Source organism: Pituophis catenifer, unplaced genomic scaffold, assembly GCF_029215685.1.
Source record: "Pituophis catenifer annectens isolate HBS135680 unplaced genomic scaffold, rPitCat1.0.hap2 SCAF_2, whole genome shotgun sequence".
In the NCBI taxonomy this organism is placed as follows: Eukaryota; Metazoa; Chordata; class Lepidosauria; order Squamata; family Colubridae; genus Pituophis; species Pituophis catenifer.
The window spans coordinates 268207946-268232599 of NW_027256882.1; the positions used below are offsets into that span (position 1 = coordinate 268207946).

General features: G+C 37.5%; 1 protein-coding gene across 1 annotated transcript in view; it reads left to right on the forward strand.

Annotated features, from left to right (window-relative positions):
• Positions 1–16829, forward strand: part of PDE4D (phosphodiesterase 4D) — a 400370-nt gene extending 383541 nt beyond the window's left edge. The window contains exons 8-15 of the mRNA XM_070938864.1: positions 6011–6183; positions 6681–6779; positions 6873–7037; positions 7388–7487; positions 10361–10515; positions 10875–10997; positions 14626–14808; positions 15498–16829. Of these exons, the coding sequence (XP_070794965.1) occupies positions 6011–6183; positions 6681–6779; positions 6873–7037; positions 7388–7487; positions 10361–10515; positions 10875–10997; positions 14626–14808; positions 15498–15917 (1418 nt within the window). The 3' untranslated portion in view covers positions 15918–16829. The remainder of the gene's footprint in view (positions 1–6010; positions 6184–6680; positions 6780–6872; positions 7038–7387; positions 7488–10360; positions 10516–10874; positions 10998–14625; positions 14809–15497) is intronic.
• The last annotated feature ends 7825 nt before the right edge of the window (positions 16830–24654 follow it).

Below are 24654 nucleotides of genomic sequence, written 5' to 3' on the forward strand. Positions count from 1 at the left end.
TAGTGGTATATTATGTCACAGTGACTGGTGATAATGGAAGAATTAGATAAGATTTTGGAGAAATTAAGCAGCATTCTGAATGCATGCAATCTAGAGAGGAAATTATTCTTTTACATGACATGGATGGATGGATGGATGGATGGATGGATGGATGGATGGATAGCAGGAAGAGAGAGTGTAGAAAAAGTGATTGATTCATTTGAAAACCATAGAGTAAACAAGAATAGTGGTAGTTTGATGAGTATCTGAATTGAAAAAAATTCATTTGAAATATATGGTTTAAACATAAGACTATTCATGCAAATACATAGCAGGGAATATGAATAAAAATCATGATTGATTTAATTATGATTTTTTTTAAAAAAAGTAGGAAAGGATAGTATGGTGTTCAAAAATTCTGAAGGATATTTGGTAGTCTCAAAAATAGATCTTGAATAGATGGAGAAGTAGAATCAGACTGGTCAGAAAAAATGCATAAAGGAATGATGACAACAGCAAATAAAGATAATGGAAACTGTTATACAGTTAATTCTCTGTTAATGACCACTTGTTCAGTGACTGAAGTTACAAAGGCGCCAAACAAATGATATTTATGACCTGCCCTTGAATTTCCGACCATCTCAGCATCCTCATTCCTCACATGATTGCAATCCAGGCATTTAGCAACTGGCTCACATGACAGTTGCAGCACCCCAAAGTCATGTAATCGCCTTTTGTGACTTTCCTTGCCAGCTTCTTATAAACAATGGGAAAGCTGACAAGAAAGATTACAAGTTGCTCTTATAAGCCATTTTATTTATTTAAGAAAATTTACCCCAACTCACTCTCAGTGACTCTCACTGCTTTTTCTCTTGAGCAACCCAGCTGTGGAGTACGAGAACCTGGGGATCTCATACTCCATAGCACCTGCCCACAGGGCACATGCTCAACCACGTTCTTGTAGCACATGCATGCCTGACAGCACCATAGCAGCCAACTGCAAATGCTGGGAAAGGTGGAAAGAAAAACAAGAACAGGATGACCAGCAGCAAGTTGGGCAGACACAGTTGCACTGGCAATTGACACACTGTTAGAAAGATCAGGTTAGGGACAGATTCTCATGGAAGAAATCTATCTGATTGCTAAAAGTCAGCACCATTTGATGGTGCATAATCATTATTTAGTGCATTGATAGAAAATAAATAAGTGTGGCGAGGTTAAAATATCTGCATTTAAGACAAGATGAAGTGCTTTTATAAATCTGGATAGAGAAATGTTAAGACGTGGAAAGATAGTGGGAATAAGGTCTTTTATGAGGAATGGCTATTTCTTGAATAAAGCAAAAATGGCTGTACATACGTCATTTTACTATTGGAAAGTAAGAGTGCAGTATTTCATAAAAATAAATGTAATGGAAACAAGATACCTACAAACTATATACTTAGTAAATTAATAAGATATGAAAAATAAATGGATATTGAAATGAAGATTGAGTACAAAAGTGCGTGAACATACAATGAAGTATATTAAGATGAATTGGCAATACTGAGAGAATGTGTGAGGATAGACTCACAAAACAAATGAAGAAAAAGTGAACAGATGGTAAGACGAAGACTGGAAAAGCCATGATTGAAAGGAGTTGGAGAGACCCTTAGAGAGAGAGAAGTGAAATGTTTAAAGGAGAAAAAAAGACAATTTAGGAAATGATATATGGATATGCTGTGATAGAAAGATCTGAAGTGATTCTATGAATGATGTAAATATTCTAAATGTCTGTCTAAATATTCTAATTCGATCCAATCAGCAAAGATATCTGCCTATCAAGAATATATTTCTGATATAGATTTGTGCTGTTTAGTCAAATAACATTTTTCATATTGTTTATCAGAGTTTTCTAGCTGATGGTTCATTTTGAGATGGAGGGCTTTTGTGTTTAACATAACCTTAGCAACATCGACATTAAAAAAAAACAATTTTGGTAACAAGCAGCAACTATAATTCACTAATTCCCTGTGCACTCATGAGCCATCTGGGTATGATTCTGAACATGTGTTGGTTCAGAATGTTCTTGGCAGAAATAAAACAAGATGAGGCTCACCTAAGTTCTTTAGCAAAGTATACAGCCAAAGAATTTATTAAGTTTGACTTCTGTTTGTGCAGCATCAACAGCAAACAAAATCAGCTGCATGCAAGGTTCTGCCTCATAGCAATTATATTGCTTCTTTGATTTGCAGACTAAATATTCTAACTTTACTGCTGTGCTGACTTAAAGATGAATAATAAAGCAGAGTCCATATTCAAATTGCTTGCTATTTGAAATATACATTTAGCTAAGGAAAAATTGAAGTGGAATTTGGAAAATAGAGGAATAATCTAAAGTTTTATTTGTATGTATTTTTATTGCCTAGTATGATTTTTTAAAAAAAGAAAATGTGCAGTAGGACAGGCTCGGCTGACAATCGAGCACTTGTGCCCCTTCTCCCCCTCCCTCCTTGGCCTTCTCCCATCATCAGTTGACAATCAAACAGAAGTGTTGGAGGTGAGAAGGAGGGAAGACGAGATGACTGCCTGGGAGAAATAGAACACAGAAGCTAAAAAAGATAATTTGCATTTCTCAGTTCCCTCTGCCATATTCTATATGATAATTTCTGAAAAATCCCTCATCAGTCAGTAAGTGGCTGGGGAACTTACCAAATAATAGATAAGTAAATTGATGGAAATTGTTTTCTGTACTTTGCTTTTCATTAGTAAAATAAAGTAGGGTTGCTTTTCATTAGTAAAAATTATTGGAAACAATCAATTATTAAGCAGTAAAATATTCAGTGATAAGTATTTGTAGATTGGTAACAAAATGAAGCAGAAGTATCCAGGATGCAATAAACAGACTAGGATTATTCACACAATGAACTAATGATGGCCTCCATCACAATTATATAATACAACATCCATGACGTTATTGGGTTATGCAAAGGAATATAAAAACAGTTAATCCATTCTAGGGCATGAGCATTGGCACAAGAGGTTTATCAAGTTGTGCACTATTGCCAATGTTGCCACTTCTCAGTTCAATCTCAATAGTTCCAGGCAATAATTTGTTGCCAAAATATGTGGGCCAACCAACAATACGTGATGGAGAATAATGCATGATGGAGATGACAGCATTGACTAGAAGTTGTCCTATTGATGCTGTAAGTTTCTCTTTCTTGTGAGTCAGATTCAAAATGAAACAAATGTTTTGAAAATTCAGGCCTTTCATTATCCAGAGGATTAGATAGAAAACAGCACACATTCTGCTAGAGAGAAGTTCCCTGAAGATGGGCTTCAGCATGAGTCTGAAAACTCAGAAGGCAAAACCTCTGGTCCCGGTGACTGACCCAGTTTGGATCCTGCAACATTATTCTGGGGGACATATATTTGCCTTCGTTCGTAAGATTTGCTTACTTTGAATGAAACTCTAGGAAATCCCTTGGAATTCCATGACCTCTCTAATATTTCCTTTCACTTGAATGCATCTGTCATCTTGCTTTAGAGCCCTTTCTTCTGATGGTACTAAACTTTGTTCATATGACTGAAGTTATAAACATCAAAGCATACATATGAGTCATTATTTTTCAACTGTTGTTGGTTTGTGCCAGTTCAAATCCTTCCCCCCCCCCCCCTCTGATTTGTTTTAATTGGTGATCAGTAAAGGAGTAGGAGAAGGCTGGTTGCCTCTGGCTGAAAATTGGTGACATTTTCACTTTTCTGTAGCAATCGGATCAGAATTTTCTGCTTTTTCCAGTAAATGCTAGCCTAATCTAAAGGATTAAAGAAAAGATCTGTTCTAATACATGTAGCAATAGATTTTCCCCCATTTCTAAATTGAAATATGTATGCAGTTCTTAAATATTTTGTACATGCATCATCTTTTTTTTCTTGTTAGCATTAATTTTGAGGAAAGGGAAAAAAAAGAATCGCCAAATAAAAATAGTATTTCTTCACATTGTTTTACAGATTTGACAACATTGAGAATATGATACAATATTATTAGTGGAAAAAATATTTGAGAAATTTGAGAAAGAACTGATTGGAGTTCTTTTTTCTGCATTTAGCAATGAACCTTTTATGTGAGGGAAATTAACATAGATTCCTTATAAGCTGTTTTGTTTCCATGTTGATAATCTTACAAAATCACCATTGATTTGAGTTGAAGGTCTTAAATAGATTTCAGACTTCTGGCCAGATTTAATTTCTCTGCCTAATTTGCCTTGGAGAAACTTGGTTTTTATTTTTACCTCTTCTGTGGAGATTAAGAGCTAGAATAGTGAGCCTGATCCTGATTTTCTGTTCAGTATGCGTATGCAAAAAATCTTATGTCACAGGATGAGAGAATGCCTTTGTTCACCTGGGATCAACCTAGGATGAGCTCATTAACTCACAGGGAGTTAATAAGCATTACTCACATTGCCTTGTTTGAAGCTAATGCTTGAATGTTTGCATTATATCTGCTCAAAAGGAAGGCTATCAAAAACATCCTCTACTTTTTACAGCTAATTGCTATTAATTATTTGGACGGAAACTACAATATATTTAAACATTTGGGGAGGAGAGAATAAATCAAGTTCAGGAACAGGTTTGAATTTGGCTTGCTTAAACAGACTATAGTTAAAACCAGGTTTCGATTAAACAAATTAGTTAGATGAAAATAGGACAATTATTGTGATCTTTCTTGCAGCATGTTCATAGCAACAATTAGAATTATTCCAGCTAGATACAGTTTTTGAGGTTATTGAACTTTGCCTTTTAAATAAATATGATATTGTAGCACCTTTAGTATTTATTTTCATTTGTTCATTCATAAAACATATGCCAGCTTTTTATGCTCAATCACCTATTATTTCCTATTTTTGTCAACGTAATTAGAGTAAATCTTGTCCTAGTTATGCTCAATGCAGTGGCACAAAATTGGTTTACTTTGCCTCATTTTCAGCAGTGTTCCCAAACTAGCAGCAAAAAGAGAAGCATCTGTTGACAGATATTGAAAATCTGTGATTTGCGAGATAAATTGGACTGTGAGCCAAATATTCTTGAATTAATATTTGTAAAAATAACTACCTTATTCATCAACTTATAATTATCACTGCACTTTTGAGACAATCTTGTGATGGGATAGATTTGAGACATGGGAGATACTGAGGTCAGATCTCTACTCAAACTACAATAATAGAATAACTTCAAGATTTAGGGAAGCATAACATAATATAAACAAATTCCTAAGAATCAGAACTGAAAAGAAATTATTTGGACCCAAGAACCTAATGGCTCCTTGTTTCACTTTTTAGTTTACAATATTCAAGCTGTTTTATATCAACATCATTAGATTTTTTAGCTATATGTAAAGTCAATGTTGCTGCACTACTGCGAGAGTAAATGACCAGTGTAAGATTGCTTAAATCTATAACTAAAGTGGTCCTGAACCTAGATTTTCATGCAGTTATTTATTTATTTACTTGTATGCCACCTTTGTTATTTTTTGCAAATAACTCATGAGGGCAAACATGTCCAATATGGCTTCCTCCTCCTATTGTTCCCACAACAACCACCTTGTGAGGTGAGTTGGGCTGAAAAAGAGATTACCACTTAGCTGTTTTTCATAGCTAAGGCAGAATTAGAAAAAGAACAAGTTAATATGTTTTAAAAAATGTTTTAAAAAATTAGAGGTTTTAATATAGGGTTTTTAACTATGGGCCAAATTGATTTAATTGGATTTTAATATTGTTTTAAATTTTGTATCTGTGTATTTTATTTGCTGGCTGTTCACTGCCCCGAGTCCCTCGGGAGAAGGGCGGTATATAAATATAATAAACTATAACTAACTATAACTATAACTATAATAGTCTGGTGGTGATTTTCTGTGTTCATTTGCACCTTACTTATTTCAAAATGGTTTTGAAGCACAGGTTTTTTTGAAAAGCTATGCTGCACTTAATGTTTCTTCTTAACTCTAATTTACAAATAGATTATAGATGTTTTTTTTCCTCTTTTTTAAAAGACAAGCAGCATGAAGTGGAAATCCCATCTCCAACACAGAAAGAAAAAGAGAAAAAGAAACGGCCTATGTCTCAAATCAGTGGAGTAAAAAAGTTGATGCACAGTTCCAGCTTAACAAATTCTAGTATCCCCAAATTTGGAGTCAAAACAGATCAAGAAGATATTCTAGCCAAGGTAAAAGCAATGTTGATTTGCAGCTGCTTCAGTATCTGTAACTCAGATCCAAATACAGTCACAATTATAGATATTCGTATATCTATATGAATTTATCTGTCATGTGTATAAAATCTCACACACTGTACTTTTGTACAGTGTGTGAGCACTATATAGCCGAATAAAGATTCTGATTCAATTTGTCACTAGCACATTGTGCATCAGAATTGTGTAACTGCAGAAGTCAAATGGATTTAAAAAAAAAAAAAACACCTATAGAATTTAACAAAAATTCAGATGCCATGTTTACACCAGAAGAAAGAAGCCTATATATATATATATATATATATATATATATATATATATATATATATATATATATATATATATATATATATGAGAGAAAAATTAGATTGCTAAGATCTAAAATACAAAGAAAGTCAAGAACAGATGTTTTGTGCAAACTCTATTGCAAAGCCAGGTTAACAGTTTCTGTTTTTTGTTTGGTTTTATATCAGGAGCTAGAAGATGTAAATAAATGGGGCCTCCAAGTGTTTAAAATAGCCGAATTATCTGGGAACCGACCTTTGACAGTCGTCATGTATACAATCTTTCAGGTACGTTTAAGGGGAAACAACTTTTTCCCTTTTCTTTTCCAGAGGCCTTTACCTATACTGAATAAATAATTACTTTTCTCTCTCTAACTTCAGGAACGGGATTTGCTAAAAACGTTTAAAATTCCACCAGACATGTTAATAACCTACTTGATGACGCTGGAGGACCATTATCATGCAGATGTGGCATATCACAACAATATACATGCTGCTGATGTTGTACAATCAACACATGTGCTTTTGTCAACCCCAGCTTTGGAGGTAAGTCCACAATATCTGGGTGAAATTAAAAAAAACATACTTGTGAAACATACTTTCATGTCTCGCAATACACCAAGGTAGCTTGCCAAATGATTAGTTACTGAGAAAATAACTTTAATTTAAAGATACCAACATTTGATACTTTATTATAAAAAAACATTTTGTAAATTGGACTTTCCAATTTTTTAATTTGAACATGGTGGTGTTCATATTAGTAGAGATCCAAGTGTAAAAGGGGAGAGGATCAGTGCAATTCTGTTAAACTTAGAACATATTCTCCATTAGTCATTCTTCTCTGTTCCACTATCTTATTCCTAAATATTTTCTCTTTCTTTCTTTCTTTCTTTTAGGCCGTTTTCACAGACCTGGAGATTCTAGCTGCTATTTTTGCCAGTGCAATACATGATGTCGACCATCCTGGGGTTTCAAATCAATTTCTAATCAACACAAGTAAGTGTTAGTTAGTTAGTTAGTTAGTTAGTTTATTTAAGTTAGTTTATTTCTGGCTCCACTGATTGTCTATATACTTGAGATTCCTTGAACAAGTAACGAAGAAGATTTTTTTGTTTAAAAAAAAGATGATTTTCGATATGTAAGGTATCTGCATACATCATGTAGTCAGTCTTTAAAAGCATATTTCTAGTCCAGTGTCCCTTTGTGACAATGGGAAATTGAGGAATGGGTTTTCCTGTTCACTCAGCCAGTTGGATAGTCAAGATCTTTCCATTCTTACTTGTCTGTGGGTTTCACGCAACTGGGAAATCTAAGGCAGCTTTCTTCTGATAGATTGTTGGAGGTCCCTGAATGCTACTTATTCCTCTAGGTCAATGCACCTGGATATTTTTATTGCTTTATTGCCCCTGCAGAGGCACACAACATGCACATGCATCTATATTCCATTCAGGAGAATGGACACTATGTATGTATATTCATAGTGGTCCATTCTCCTATATTTTTTCACAAACTCGTGAAGTAGGTGAGAAAGTCATCAAGTGAGCTGCTATGCCTGCATGTGGAGTAGAAATTGGCTCTCTCTGGTGTTAGACAAATACATTAGCTACTATGTACCTCAGTCCTTGCCCATCCTATTTACAATTGCTTCTTACTATGAAGCTGAGTGTAGCCTGGTCCCTCCTTTGGCCACTGGAGATCAGGTAGATCAATCATGCCCTAACCTTCAGGAGGTCACATGATCCTATTTTCAAACTGTTCTGAGGTAACAATGGCAATGTACAATATTGTAAAATAAATGAATCTCATCAACATAATTATGCAAGTTGGAAATAGAAGGGGAACATCATGGTGAAGAGATGATACCAAACATCACTGTGATGTGGCAAGGGGTGCAAGAGATAAAGAAACAGAGAATGAAAGGGCTGTATTTCTGCAGAGCCACAAGGAAAATTACAGAATGAGGAGACAAGAAAAGATTGAGGAGAAAAACCAAGATCAACTTCGAATGTGTGGCAAACACTAATTACTGCAGGAGTCCCTCAGTATGACTACAACTGCCTTCAACATCAACATTTCAGCAGAGAAAGAAGAGCAAGTTAAAATGCACAACTTGCACAATGTAACATTTCTACTGATGCTGGTACCATGGCCAAAGTCTACTCTCACTGTCATAAATTCCTATTTCCTGGAAAAACCACCAGTTTCTGCAATATGAAGGGAAGAGTCAGGATAGGCAATTTGCAACCTCTGCCTAATGAACTTCTCATTTTATATAGCAATGGTGAACCTATTGCAAACAGGTTCAGGAAGAACATCAGATAATACAACTGCCTCTTCCAAATGACACTCTTTGGTGCCAAAAAAGTCATTTCAATGAGGAATGGATAGAATCCTGTGATTATTCAAGGGGAGATCCACCATTATATCACTACCGAGCTGGAGGGGGGGAACAGATTCTACCCTGGACTTCTTTTCTCCTCCCCCATCCATCTCAGGACTGCACAGTCTCTTCCTCTGGGCCTCTTTCTGGGAAAGGTCTATGTCACCAAAACTCTCCCAAAAATGTTTCTTCATATGCACATTCTATTACACAGCTAATGCTGCTCAGTTTCCCACAAAACTCCTTGATTCAAGTGAACTTTCTGGATTGCTATCACATAAACTGGAATTCATTTTAATGAGGTTGATAAAAATAGGATCGCCAACATGATCACCAGTGTCCGATGACGGATATGGCACAAGAAGAAGAACATTTTAATGAGGAAGTTGGATCTTTTAAAGCTTCGCAAAAGAAATGCATACAATAATGGAAGGAGTCCACAGGAATCTCACTGTAGCAAAAGAAACTTTGGTGTATTCAAAAGGGACATTGTCACGATTCCAAGAATTGTAGTCAATTTATCAGAAGGAACAGAAGTTGTCCCTCTTCAGTGTACACAGTTCCCAATGCAGTCATGCTTTCTTCTCGTTATATATAAAGCAGAAGGACAAATCATGGAGAATGTGCTGATTTATTTGGAGAAACCAGTAATCCAGCATGGTAAACTGTATGTCACTAAGGAAAATGTATGTCCACCAAGGAAAAAGAAATGTAAACCAGTATTCTTAAAGAATAGCACATCAATCACAAATATTATTATCTAAAATAAGGGTCCCCATCCTGTGGGCTATGGCCCACTACTGGGCCGCGGCCTATTCACAAATTGCAAATGCAAATGACCAGCTATTTGCAAGGAATATAAATCCTTCCATTCTCCACCCTCCAGTCAGAGCTGAAGAAACTTCTTGGATGAGAAGCAAAACTTCTTCAAAGAAAAAAACAGGAAGTCCAGTTGCCTCTTGGAGAAGCACCTTTGGGAGAACCATGACCTGGATGACTGAGAATCTCCATAGACATGTTACCAGAATGTTAATATTCAGCTACATTCAAGTCAACCAACAACTGGCATATGATTAAGGAATCATATAATGCAGAGGGAGGGATGATATTCCATTTGCCATTGATAGGCATGCCTCCAAGTCTTTGGGAAAATTCCATTATTTGATTACAAAATTATTGAGCATTTGTGCTATAGACTGGAAGCTTTTGCTGAAACATTTGTTCATGATCAGCCCCAATTTGCTCTTATTTTGTTGCCCTTGTAATTTTCAAACTATTTCTAAAAACTGGACAGAGAAATGGAATTGGAGGAAAGTCTGTTGTCAGATTTGATTTGCAATTAGCCATAGTGGTGCTTTTTTTTTTTCTAATGTAGTTGGATGTTTTGGATGCCATAACATCCAAAGATGTTAAGACCCAAAAATATAACTTCTATAACAAACAAAAATGCAATTTTTATTAACAGTGCTGTCTTTGGACTTTCTTGCAGACTCTGAACTTGCCTTGATGTATAATGATTCATCAGTCTTAGAAAACCATCATCTAGCTGTTGGCTTCAAATTATTGCAGGAGGAAAATTGTGACATTTTCCAGAACTTGACAAAAAAACAGAAGCAATCATTGAGGAAGATGGTCATTGACATTGTGAGTTGTTTTTATTTAAAGCAATAGCACTTATAGCCCTCTCTAAGGGGTTTTATATAGTAAGCATATTCCCCCCCTCCCCCGCAATCTGGGTCCTCATTTTACCGACCTCGGAAGGATGGAAGGCTGAGTCAACCTTATAGCTCAGATGCAAAATGATGTACCTGATAATTTTTTGGGGGAGGGGGGATAGTTTGAAATAGGTCTTATATTTGATTTATGCAAGTTATGTTTCCATAAGATCTATCTATTGATTAGGATATTTTCACTGACTGTCTCTTTAATTTCCTTACCAAGCTGTAATAGCTTTTAAAACAGAAGCAATTACTGTGACCTTTACCTTTTGTTTCTCCTCCAAGGTGCTTGCCACAGACATGTCTAAGCATATGAATCTATTGGCCGATTTGAAAACAATGGTTGAAACCAAGAAAGTGACTAGCTCTGGAGTTCTACTTCTTGATAACTATTCAGACAGGATTCAGGTAAGGTACTCTGCATTTTAAATAAATTATCTTCTTTCTTCACCTCATTACATTGGGATGATCTGTGTGTCTTGACTTTTTGGACTGACAGCCGTACCTTTTGCCAGAACATTTTCCCTGTTATGGCTGCTTGTACGGCATTCTTCCTTGATGAGATGCCTCATCTTACAGTGGTACTTCACCTTTCCTTGACTTCATTTAGTGATGCTAATCTACATTGACTAATCAGTTTGTTCTGCTAACCACAGCTTTTTCAGCTTGCAGAAATGCTGTTACAAGTAAAGCAGTGCAGACCACCTGCATACCCATACCATCCATCCATCCATCCATCCATCCATCCATTTATTTATTTATTTATTTATTTATTTATTTATTTATTTATTTATTTATTATTTATTTATTTATTTATTTATTTATTATTTATTTATTTATTTATTTATTTATTTATTCATTCATTCATTCATTCATTCATTCATTCATTCATTCATTCATTCAATTTGTATGCCGCCCCTCTCCGAAGACTCATGGTGGCTCACAATGCATTTAAAATCATTATTAAAATCATTTAAAAATTAAAAACATTAAAACTCATTCACACCATTCATGGCCGGATCTCGCCGGATCGCAAGAGCGAGTTCAGCGGCCAGGTCTTCACCGCTTTTCGGAAGGCCAATAGGGTGGGGATGGTCAGGACCTCAGGAGGTAACTGGTTCCAGAGAACTGGGGCAGCCACAGAGAAAGCCCTCCCCCGCGGGCCCGCCAGCCGGCATTGTTTAGCTGACAGGACCCGGAGGAGACCAACTCTATGAGATCTTACCAGTTCTTGAGAGTTATCCGGTAGAAGGCGGTCTCGAAGATACCCTGGCCCTGAGCCATGTAGGGTTTTAAAGGTAATACCAACACCTTGAATTGTGACCGGAGACCAATAGGGAGCTAGTGCAGCTCGCGGAGAATTGGTGTAAGGTGAGGTGCACCCACGACAGCTCACGCGGCTGCGTTCTAGACCAACTGTAGTCTCCGAATACTTTTCAAGGGTAGAGCGTGTTGCAATAATCTAACTGTGAGGTGACAAGGGCATGAGTATCTATTAGTAGAAGAACAGAAATGTATTTTTTTCAGAGCCTACATATAAACTGTCAAGAGATTAGGTGCAATCCATTATGTCCCCACTGTATTTTGTTGCCCAGATGTCAACACTATCATTACACTAATGGGTATATACACAAGTAGGAGTGTCTGAACTTTCAATCCGTTGCTGTGGTTAGCTAGTTGGTTGGATGATTAGCTGAAAAGTTTCTTAACCTACAAAGTTCTACTTAGCAGTGAAGGGTTGGAATTACTTTAAATGTGCATGCATGTTATCAAAATTTTAAAATTAATCTTCATTCTTAAATCATTTTTAACATTTCCATATTTATTTATTTATTTATTTATTTATTTATTTATTTATTTATTTATTTATTTATTTTATTTAAATTTGTATACCGCCCTTCTCCTGGTGGACTCAGGGCGGTGCACAGCCAATACAAAATTTAAAAATTTAAAAGAATTATACCCTTTGGCCAAAAATTAAGAACCTTATGACTAAAACCCATTAAACAATTAAAAATCTAATATCTCAAAAACAGGGGGGGTCACGCCAGCCCTGCTTGATGGAAGAGAAAAGTTTTTAGGGCAGGGCGAAAAGCCTGGAGATCTGATATCCTCCGTATCTCCGGGGGCAAATCGTTCCAGAGGGCAGGTGCTGCCACAGAGAAGGTCCTGCCCCTGGGGGTCGCCAGCCGACACTGCCTAGCTGACGGCACCCTGAGGAGTCCCTCTCTGTGGGAGCGTACTGGCCGGTGGGAGGCTATTGGCGGCAGAAGGCGGTCCTGCAAATACCCAGGTCCGATGCCACGGAGCGCTTTAAAGATAGTAACCAGTACCTTGAAGCGCACCTGGAAGTCCACTGGGAGCCAATGCAGCTCATGCAGGAAAGGTGTCACATGGGAGCGGCCTCTCGCTCCCATAATCCCCCGCGCAGCCGCATTCTGCACCAGCTGGAGCCTCCGGATGCACGTCAAGGGGAGCCCCATGTAGAGAGCATGCAGTAGTCCAGGCGGGAAGTGACGAGTGCCTGAGTGACTGTGCGTAAGGAGTCCCGATCCAGAAAGGGACGCAACTGGCGAATCAGGCGAACCTGATGAAAAGCCCCCCTGGCCACGGCCGTCATATGCTCTTCTAAAGACAGCCGTGCATCCAGGAGGACACCCAAGTTGCGAGCCCTCTCCGTGGGGGCCAATAACTCGCCCCCAATAGCAGTGATGGCGCCAGCTGGCTATATTGGGAAGCCGGAAGCCACAGCCACTCGGTCTTGGAGGGGTTGCGTCGAAGCCTGTTACTCCCCATCCAGATCCGCATGGCCTCCAAGCACCGGGACATCACTTCAAGGGCATTGTTGGGATGGCCTGGGGTGGAGATGTACAGCTGAGTGTCCTCAGCGTACTGATGGAATTCCACCCCGAAGCCACGGATGATCTCGCCCAGTGGCTTCACATAAATGTTGAACAGAAGGGGTGAGAGGACCGATCCCTGCGGCACCCCACACACAAGGTGCCTTGGGGTTGACCTCTGTCCCCCTGCCAACACTGACTGCATCCGGTCGGAGAGATAGGAGGAGAACCACCGTAGAATGGTGCCCCCCACTCCCAGCCCCCCCAACTGGCACAGCATGATACCATGGTCGATGGTATCAAAAGCCGCTGAGAGATCTAATAGGACCAGGATAGAGGAGCAACCCCTATCCCGAGCCCTCCAGAGATCATCCACCAACGCGACCAATGCCGTTTCCGTGCTGTGCCCAGGCCTCAAGCCGGACTGGCATGGATCCAGATAGACAGCTTCATCCAGGTACCCAGGCAGCTGTCGTGCCACCACACTCTCAACAACCTTCGCCACGAAGCGAAGGTTGGAGACCGGACGATAGTTAGCCAAAACAGACGGATCCAGAGCGGGCTTCTTGAGGAGGGGCCTCACCACTGCCTCTTTCAAGGCTGATGGCAAGACACCCTCACCCAAGAAGCATTGATAATACCCTGGAGCCAGCCTCGTGTAACCTCCAGGGAGGCCAGTACCCGCCAGGAGGGACACGGGTCCAATAAACATGTGGTCGCATTCAGTCGCCCCAGTATCCTGTCCACGTCCTCGGGAGCAACAGGATCAAACCATATGAAGTGGTACCCACCTCTGCAGTTTGGCTTTCAAAATTTCATTCAAATGCTCATGCAGCCTGCAGGCCAGACCTAATTTAGACTATTCTGTCAGTGTCTGAAATTTTTTCCTGCTCTTGAGGGTGGCTAACAGGCTTGATTAATTCCCACATAGCTTCATAACTGGTCAGTCTTGCACTTACAGCATTTTTGGCCTTTTAATATAGGCAAAGCAATAGATGTGAGATAATTGGTAGCTATTAATGTCAGTGTGAAAAACGCACAGCATATCATCCTGCTGGTGTTCAGAATAAACCTTGCACTCCATGTATTTTCAAGATTTCTGTTTTCTCACCCACTAAATGTGCAAATGGAAAAAGAGCTGTGTCTCCAGTAGAATAACACAAGTTTTCTCAATATTTTTTTCCTGTTTAATTTAGGTTCTACAAAATATGGTACACTGTGCAGATCTAAGCAATCCAACAAAGCCACTCCAGTTATATCGACAATGGACAGATAGAATAATGGAAGAGTTCTTTCGTCAGGGAGATCGAGAAAGAGAAAGAGGCATGGAAATAAGTCCCATGTGTGATAAACACAATGCATCTGTAGAAAAATCACAGGTAATCATTTAATTGAAGGATGAAAAATCAATGTAGATGATTTAGAGCAGAGGTGTCAAACTCATGTCACGGCGGCATCACGTGACATATCGGGACTTTTTCCCCCCTTCGCTAAATCAGGCATGGGCATGGTCAGCGTGTGATGCATCCAGCCTGCGGGCCGCGAGTTTGACAGCCCTGATTTAGAGAATTCTGTAAGCTCTTCAAGGAAATAGGCAATAACTGTTGATTGGTATCAGACATTCAGCATAGCTCAGATCAGGAAACTGATTCTACAGGAAGACAAGAACTATGTTACATTGAAAAGGCTATACTAATAGAATCTTGGAAGACTGGTTGGACTTCATCTCCTCTCCCTCTTATATCTTGATGAATCAGAGAGGAGTCTGCCTGAGTTTGTTCCCAATGCTATCTCGTTTCCCATGATTTAAGGAATATTTCTTTGCTTGTAACATGGTTCTTGTTTATTTCCCTCAAGATCATCTTTACACAAATGGTAGATACAATACTAAAGCCTACAAAATAATGAAAAATTAATTTGAAGTTTTCATTTAAAAAGAAAAATAATATAGAAAAGAACTAAATAAAAAATGATAGCTTCTTGTGAAGTTAATTTTAAGAAATAATGTGAGAAACTTAATTCTTCTTTCTTTAGAATAACATCTCCCCTTAATTCTACTTTGTAACAGGTGGGTTTTATAGACTACATTGTTCACCCTCTCTGGGAGACCTGGGCGGACCTTGTCCACCCAGATGCCCAAGACATCTTAGATACATTGGAGGACAATCGTGAATGGTACCAGAGCACAATCCCTCAGAGTCCTTCTCCTGCAGCGGATGACCAAGAGGAAGGTAGACAAGGACAAACTGAAAAATTTCAGTTTGAACTAACATTGGAAGAAGATGGTGAATCAGACACAGAGAAGGACAGTGGGAGTCAAGTGGAAGAAGATACCAGCTGCAGTGACTCCAAGACTCTTTGCACCCAAGACTCAGAGTCCACAGAAATTCCACTTGATGAGCAAGTGGGAGAAGAGGTGGTAGAGGAAGAAGAAGAGGAGAATCAGTCAGAACCTTGTGTGCTAGAAGAACGGTCTCCTGACACGTAACAGTATGCTAAGTGCATAGCTCTCTATACTCTCTCCTTTTCTGTTTTTAAAAGCTGAAAATGGTTTCCAAAGTGCATATCATATGGCACAACCATGATCATGCCTCGCCGTCATCTGCCAGAGTTGTTTGTTGATCAAAAACTTAGTTCGGCACTCAGGATTAGTGTGACCAGAATTATTCATCTCCATGGCACCAGAGAATGAAGGAAAACATCTGCAAAGAACAGTTGAATTAAGAGTTCAGCTTGGCTGATTTGATGAGAGACTGACAGCACTCACAGCTGTTTTTCAAAAGGAGTAAAGGCTGGTCCAAAGCTAATGTGAGTGTGTGTGTGAGATTATATGTGTGTTTTGTATTAGGTTTTAATTTCATGAGGAGGCAATTAATACCATACGTTTAATGATTAACACCAGAATCTAAAGAAAGTGACCAGCAAATGAATCAAGTTGTCTAGTGGAAAATAAATGCACTCAAATATCGGGATACAACATGAATCAGTAGGAAGATGAAGCTGTGGAAATCACATACTTTTCTAATTTCAAGTCTTCCTGACACATGACTGAAAAAGGTGTAGCTCAATGGTTGCACTGAAGTCTGCATTTTGTATCATATGTAAAACAGAAATCTTTTTGTAGAGTTTACTTTTATTATTAAATGTGTTGGGTTATTATATTTAAAAAAATGCAACACCCTCTGAATTTCATCTGCCAGTGGCTTTTTCTTCCTCCCTCTTCTCCTATCCCCAAAAAAGAGTAACTTGCAAGTTTTCAGTACATGTATATGCTACACTGGATAAATTGAATTTTATATTTGTTTGCACTTAGATTTTTCATAGCAATTCCTTCAACTGTTATAAAATAGCCTTTTGTTTTATAGACCAATGATACGTATATGATGCTCTGTTAATTCTCTCTCACCCACCCACTTACCCAGTCTCTTATTGTAGGAAAACACTTCGTTTTCTGTCTTTTTTTTTTTTTTATAAATGTCCAAAAGCAGCAATATATTATCTGCTATGAGCTCTTTGGCCTCACAAATAGCTTAGTCCTGCAGATCCAATGTTTATGGTTGTGGGTTAATTCCCCTCAACCAAAACAATTATTTTTGAAATCTAGTGGAACACTAGAGTAGCAGTTCCCCAACATTTGGGTTGCAACAATTGAGGGGTGGCAGGAATTTGGACCATTAGGATTCAATCTTCCTATAGTAGATACATTGGGGTTCAGAAAGTTGAAATGAATGACAAGTAATAGTGCATGGAAACTTGAGAATGCTCTAAAACAAAATTATTGGAAACTCATCAGTATGAATAAATTTGGATCTGAGGTTTTCAGATCTATGGCCAGTATAAGTGTGACTTTCCTATTATATATACAAATGTTTTATTTGCTAACTGAATATTTCCTTTTCCATGAGACAGTTTGTTGGAGTGAACAATAGCATTGTAGGAATCTTTTGCCCCAATGACTTACTAGACCAACAAATAAGTACTTTGGTTGTGGGCATGCGGGCAACTGTCATTGCACAGTACTTCAGATTGTATTTCTGCAAACAGGTTGTTTCTAAGGAATTTTTTTTGTTACGTCAAAAACTTTTTGAAAGGGTTTGTGCTGTTGTGGGAAGTGCACTACCCTACAAAACTGACAGGTTGTGTGAGGGGGAAAAAAAGCATTGCAGAGCAAAGTGTAGACTGCCATCCATTGTAGAATTACATGCCATTATGGCTGTTAATTAAAATGGGAGTTGCGTATCTAATTTTAAATTTGGCTGTAGCTGTAGCATACAGCTATAATTATGTGTAGGAAATCTATGCACAGTAGCAGACATTAATGCAGATTGATGTCTGTGAGGATTGAAATGGGCCATCCTCACCTGACCTGTACTGCCTTTCTCTTGCCAGATTGCATTAGTAGGCACATATTCATGCTGCTTTATCAACATGGTACATTTCCTTGACTACATAGATCCTCTTATCTTTGACCTACATTTGCATAAAACAGCTCCTCGCCGTATGCAAAAGCTTTGCACAGAGTTATTGCAATCCCAGTATTGAAGCAACTTTGTTGGACTGGGTTTGAATCATGAGTCTTTGTTTTGCTGCAATGAAAACAGAAATTGGATTGGATTGGATTGGATTGGATTGGATCGAGCCTAAATTAATAAGGCTTTAGTCTCATTGTAATCAATGAAACTATTCCTTCATTTATTTAGAATTAAGACTTGTTTTGTATATCAAGTTCTTACGGTAAGCACTGACTAATGAGGATTTTTGAAAAATGCTTTAATGTGTTGACTCTTTCTTAGTTCTTAATGCCTTTTGTTAAAAAAATACCAGCTAGGGAAATGAATGGAAGAATTTCATCAAATTGCTGTTAGCATAAATTCATGGCCTCTCCTTCACTACTTCGACATTTGTACAGTCCCCAAGAGTGCCTGGAATTTTAATGAAAAAAAAAAAAGCAATATAAATTCCAAAAATCTAAATGGACATAGAAGGGTATTTTTTTTTTCTGCACTAATAGTTTAATCAATAAAGAGGAGTGCTCTCTGGCTTGAGCCAGCAAATTCTGAGGAAAGAACTGTTAAATACATAAATATCTTTGCTCTTTAACAAGATTTCCCAAATACTAATTTCAAGGAGGTTTCATTCATTGCTGGATCTTGTTAGAGTGCACACTGTAAGATTAAACTTTCAAAGATAATGGAGACTGTATTGTGTATTGTGTAAAAATACACCCATACACATGGACAATCAAATGACAGAAAGCATAATAATTTTTAGAGCCAGGGATTGAATGCACTGTACAATCTTTTCTGTTTTGTTTTTATTTTATTTTGCCTGAAGTGTGTGATAGCACACACATGGCTGAAAAAAATATTAAAAGGTGACTTTACATGTGCTCTCTGTGTTTGCCACAAGTAAAATGCAAAGCATTGGTACAGTTTTGAAAAGGAGGGTGGGAAAATGGGGGAAAGGTGAGAGGAATATGAGTTTGCATTTATACTTTAGCTTGCAAGTTACTGTTCTTGGTAATGTGTCTGTTCCTTTTTATTTCTGATTTCATGTCATCGTTTTAAAAAAAATGTGATCAGATAATATAGGTAGAACAAATCACATTCAAAAGCTTTTTTTTAAAAAAAACTTGAGAATGAAATGAATTTTACAACTTCGTCATTTATTTTACAATGCATTTATTTATTTTTTATTTGTGCCATGCATATTTTTTTCTCACCAAATGACCTTACTTGTAATAAGTCTTGTTTGTCTCTGTTTACAGCTATGTATTTATTGTAATGTATATAATGTAATGTTAATTGTAAATTATAAGTTCTTATTATAACATCATCCTTGCCAGGATGGTGTTGCTATATTTGGAAACTCTTGGTGAGAGAATTAATATTGTGTATACATACTCCCCTTGTACATTTTTCCCCCCTCGTGTAATATATCCTATATCACTTTAGAGCTTGTTTATGGAAGAGTTGAGAAAAATGATAAAATACATAGATATATAAATTAAAAGCTGCAGGTCTTTGGTCCCAGGGCTGTGCCTTAACTTTAAACAAAATTTTCTTCTGTTTTGCTGCATTTGGAAGAAAGGTGGTAGCAAACATGGGCTGGGCGTATCTCCAATATGCTTTTTTATAAAGGGACTTAAGTTGTGTCCCGTCTAGGAATGTTCTCTTTTCCACTATCTAGGATCCACTGAAGCTGAGTTTTTGGGGAGAAGGGTTTTTTTTTTTAAGGGTAAGATGGCAAGAGACTGTGCAACTAAAAACTGCCATCTTGACTCTTTGAGACACCATGTGGATGCCCCTGCCGGCATCTGACCTCCTTTTGGATATTTGCGTTCTCTCTAATGGAATATACATTCCCCTTCAAAGCATTTCTTGAGGGATTCTTCACCTTTCTTAGAGAAAGTAAAAGAAAAAAAATGCTACCAACACTTAATCAACAAGAATGAGCACTAAATCAATGGCAGCTACTGCTCTTAAGCCCCACTGAAACAAGGCAGACACTTTCTGTCCATACCAAGGCAATTCATATAGGCAGATTATTCCCATTATCTTTAATACAGTGGCTCTGCAGATTAGACCTGTATTGATATTGCCCTGTAAAACAGGACCTATCCCCTCCAATAAGGCTTTCAGGCAGCCAAAAGCTTACTTCTGTATGAATGAATGTGCAGAAGAACGTCTGTAGCTTTTCTACATCATTGAAACACTACCGTTTGTTTTAGACAGAATCAACAATGGCCTGAAATGTGTCTCGCTGCTGCTCTTATACATGAAGCTTCGTAGTTCAGATACCTCATCTCCATTGCACCCGCGCCCAGCCCATGTAGCATGTGATTGCTCGGTGAAAGGAGAGATTCTTTTTCAAGAAAAACAGAGCCGCCTCCTTGACACAAACTGTAGATTTTAGCAGCCCTGGCCCAAAGGAATACAACTGCTTTTGTTTTACACAATATAAAAGGGACACTATTACAACAGAATTCCTGAACAATATTTTCGTTGTTTTCAGTTGGTTTTGTTTCCTTTGGGTATGTCTTTAGGTATGCGAACATTGCAAATAATTCAATGGTTTCTTAGCCTCTCTTACAGCCTATGGAATAGTACTGTATGTCAGATACCTTCATATGAAATTTTTATATGCAATGGAAATAAAAGCATGGGTTGATTCTGCCTAGGTAACTTCATTTGACTATTTTATATTTTTTTTGCATGTCAATTTATCTTAACACAATTATTGTCCCATAAATGAAAATGTTGGTCTAAAAAAAACAGGGTGAAAAGAGGAATGGGAGTTGGATGTACAAACAATTGTGGAGGGAAACTCATTTGAAGTAAAAGGAGTTAAATCCAACCTCCTCTTACTAAGTGAAAAAAAAACTGCTACAGAGCAAAAAAAAAAAATTAAAAATTAATCATGGATAGCCAATAAATGTTTTCTAGGTTGCCATATCACTAAGAATCTGGAACAGATTTGAAGAAAAGTATGGGAATGATAAATTAGCAAAATCAGTTATCCCACAGTGTGCAACTCTGAATCTATCCTATCATTTCTAATATACCTATGATGATAACATAGAATCTAGGATTAGAGAGAGAGATGATAGATAGATAGATAGATAGATAGATAGATAGATAGATAGATAGATAGATAGATAGATAGATGCTTGCACACACAATTCAGACAAGGATGTCTAGCTGAGTTTTGTTTGTGCTTCAAAGGAAGGCCTGATTAGTACTTGAATGGGAGACCATCATGGTATACCAAACAACATTGGGAAATTGAAAACCATTGTGGAAAAAGTGGTGACAAACCATTTCCATGTTATTGCCAAGAAAAACCTACATGGACATGAAACAGCCAACAAGATTGAAGTGTGAATCAGAGAAGACTCCATTTTACCCTGTTGCAACACTAATTATTGTGCTGCAATCAAGAGGGAAAAAATACACTGGGGAGCCCATCTATGTTTTTTTTCCACGAATCTTGTTTGTAAGAACAGAGGCTTGTTTTAAAGTTTAATTGTGGTTTGGGAAATTGGACGGACGGATGGATGGCCTGCTTGTACCTTCTGTGATAAGGCATCCCTTTTGAACAATTGCCTTCCCATCTGTATTTCAAGAGGCTGCTTTTAATTATTAGACTGTTTCAAAGCCTAATTTCAGTAGGGGTGTGTGTGTGTGTCTGTGGAGTGTTGGTGTGAGAAAGAAAGAAAGTGAAAAATGAGATATGTGCGAGAGAGTGAGAGAATAAGGTGAATATATGACAGAATAGGGTGTGTATATCTGGGAGATGATCAAGGATATAGTCTTGGTATGTGAGAAAGAAAGTGCTGAGGAAAAAAATGAAAGAGAAAAGTTCGAGAAAAAGTGGAGTTTTTGCATGAGAGAGAAACCTGACAGAAATGAGTTTATAGACTATATTGGGAAGGGAACCATGGAATATGTCCACGGAAGTGCCAGCTGTCATTGGATCTATCCTTGCACTCTGTTTTTAATGCAAATCCGGACATAGGTGCTTTGGATGGAAAATGTTTCCCTAGCAATTATACCATTTTCTGGTCACCGCTATGTAACAACTCTTAAGAAATGAGGCTAGTTTTATTGGTCCTGCAATTAAAATGAATGTGCAACTGCTTAGAAAATAAACAGGCTACAACATGCCAGAGAAGTGTATGAAGGTAGATGAATGGGACTTTGATGGAAAGAGGACATGAAATGTGTATGAGAAAAAAATTAGTTAAGTGCTACAAAAATGCTGAGAGAAAGCTATTAACAAAATGTGTGCAGCGAAAAATAGAATTGCAAAATGTGATTAAGAACAAGGAACAGGGAAGAATTAAAGAGAAAGCGCTACATGATTTTGATTAAAATGTGTAACATTTTTGGAAATGAATGAAGGCACCTAAGCTCTGAAGACCCTGTTGTTCCGCCAGGCCGGGCTATCAACATAATAATTTTAAATTGGGGTATTTTAAATTTTCAGGGTTTTAAACCGGGCCAAATCTATTTAATTATTTTAATTTTTAATCATTGTTTTGTCTTGTGTTTTTAAATTGGCTGTACACCGCTCTGAGTCCTTCGGGAAAAGGGCGGTATAGAAATAAAATTATTATTATTATTATTAAACACCCTCCAGCAGAAGAAGGGAACTTAGATCAAAATCATATAATTATTTGGGTTGAAACGGGAAGTGAGAGAATGCTGGAAGTTCGACTTCAGAGATATCTATGAGAAAGATATCAAAAAGTAGTACGGAAGGGAATGCTATAAATATTAATGTTCAAAAGAAAAATAGATGAAAAAGAAATGAATGCTGTCAGAATGTTGAAAAATGGAAAGGTGGTAGGTGTAGAAATGTCACTGGAAAAAGCATTAAAATCTGAAAATGGTTTGCTTATAGAATGACTTTGAAACTTGTTTACTGTATATAAAGCCTGTGCTTGACTAGAAAATTGTTGTCCCTGTACATAAGAAAGGACAGCAAATGTAAATTGATTGTTGTTGGGTTGGGGGAGATTTATTATTTTTTTTTGCAGAATTATGATTGAAAAGATACAAGGGATGACAATGAGCAAAATTTGGGAAGTTCAATATGATTTTATGCCAGACAGGAAAGAAAAACTTGCTTTTTAGCTGGTCATTGAGAAATACATGTCTGAAAAAAGAAAGAAAATGTGAATACTGGTAACTGGGACTGTAATTTTTGTTGATAAGTAAGAAAATTATTAAGTGAGTCGCACCCTATTTTATGACTGTTTTAGCTATGGTTGTAAGCAAATCACTGCAGATGTTAAGTGAATCATGTTGTTAAGTGAATCTGGATTTACCCATTGATTTTCCTTGTCAGAAGCAACCAGGGAGGTCGCTAATGGAAATCACATGACCCCAGGATGCTGCAACCATCATACATGCCAGTTGCCAAGCAGCCAAATTTTGATCACTTAACTGTGGGGATGTTACAACTGCAAGGACCAGCTGCAAGTCACTTTTTTTCAGAATATTTTAGTATGTCACATAGAATTGCAGAGCTTCAGGAAAATCAAACTAAGATAACAAATGCCATCATACTGGGAGAACTATACAATTCAGGTCAACGTAGGAACTGAAGCTCCTGCAGCCATCTGTTATGAGTGGGGGAAAAGACTGGAGAATAAAGCATTAGAAATTTGCTGAAAAGATACAGGGCTGAAGAGGTATGAAACTGAGCAATTTAAAAACTGCCTCAGAGAGCTGCTAATTTTAACACAAATGTAGGACAATTGTGGAATAGTAATTGGGACTGAATGGCTGAATCAAAAGAACAGAACATTTTACTTTCACATTTGGGCTGAAAAGAAAAAAAGATGGGGGTGCATTATACATTTCCTGACAGAACAATTAATCAGTGGAACAACTTGCCTCCAGAAGTTGTGAATGCTCCAACACTGGAAGTTTTAAAGATGTTGAATAACCATTTGTCTGAAGTGGTGTAGGGTTTCCTGCCTAAGCAGGGGGTTGGACTAGAAGACCTCCAAGGTCCCTTCCAACTCTGACAAATTCCTTGTGTATCCAATCACACTTGGCCAATAAAGAATTCTATTCTATTCTATTCTATTCTATTCTATTCTATTCTATTCTATTCTATTCTATTCTATTCTATTCTATTCTATTCTATTCATTCTTTCCTCAGTATAAGGCTATGTGCATATAAATAGGTCTAAAGTGTTTGAAAAGCAGAGACAAGAAAGGTTTAAAAGCCCAGTGACAAAAATGATTTGCAAGCCTGGAACATAATAGGAAAAAAAAACCTGTTGTGCTCAAGATTCAGTAAAGTTGTTGCCAATTAGATCCTAGATATGGGCAGTTCCTAAAGATTACTTAGTAGCTCCATCTACCAGCCTTCCCCATGGGACCACTATTCCCATAATATCCAGTCATCGCTGATGTGGATTACTGCATGTAATCCATCACATACGGAAGTCAATAAAAGAGAAAATAATCAATTCTCTGACTTTTCCTTTTATAATATTTATGGAAAAATTTTAAGAGTAATAAAAAGAATATAACAGAGAAAACAAAAAGAAAAATGAAAGGAAGAACTAAAAGTACAACAAGAAAAAATAGAAGGAAATAGAAAAAATACAAAGAAAGATTTAAAGCAGTGGCTTTCAATATTTTTCATAGTAGTTATAATGCACAATTATACTTTAATCTCTCTAAAATTACATCTTTACTCTCTTC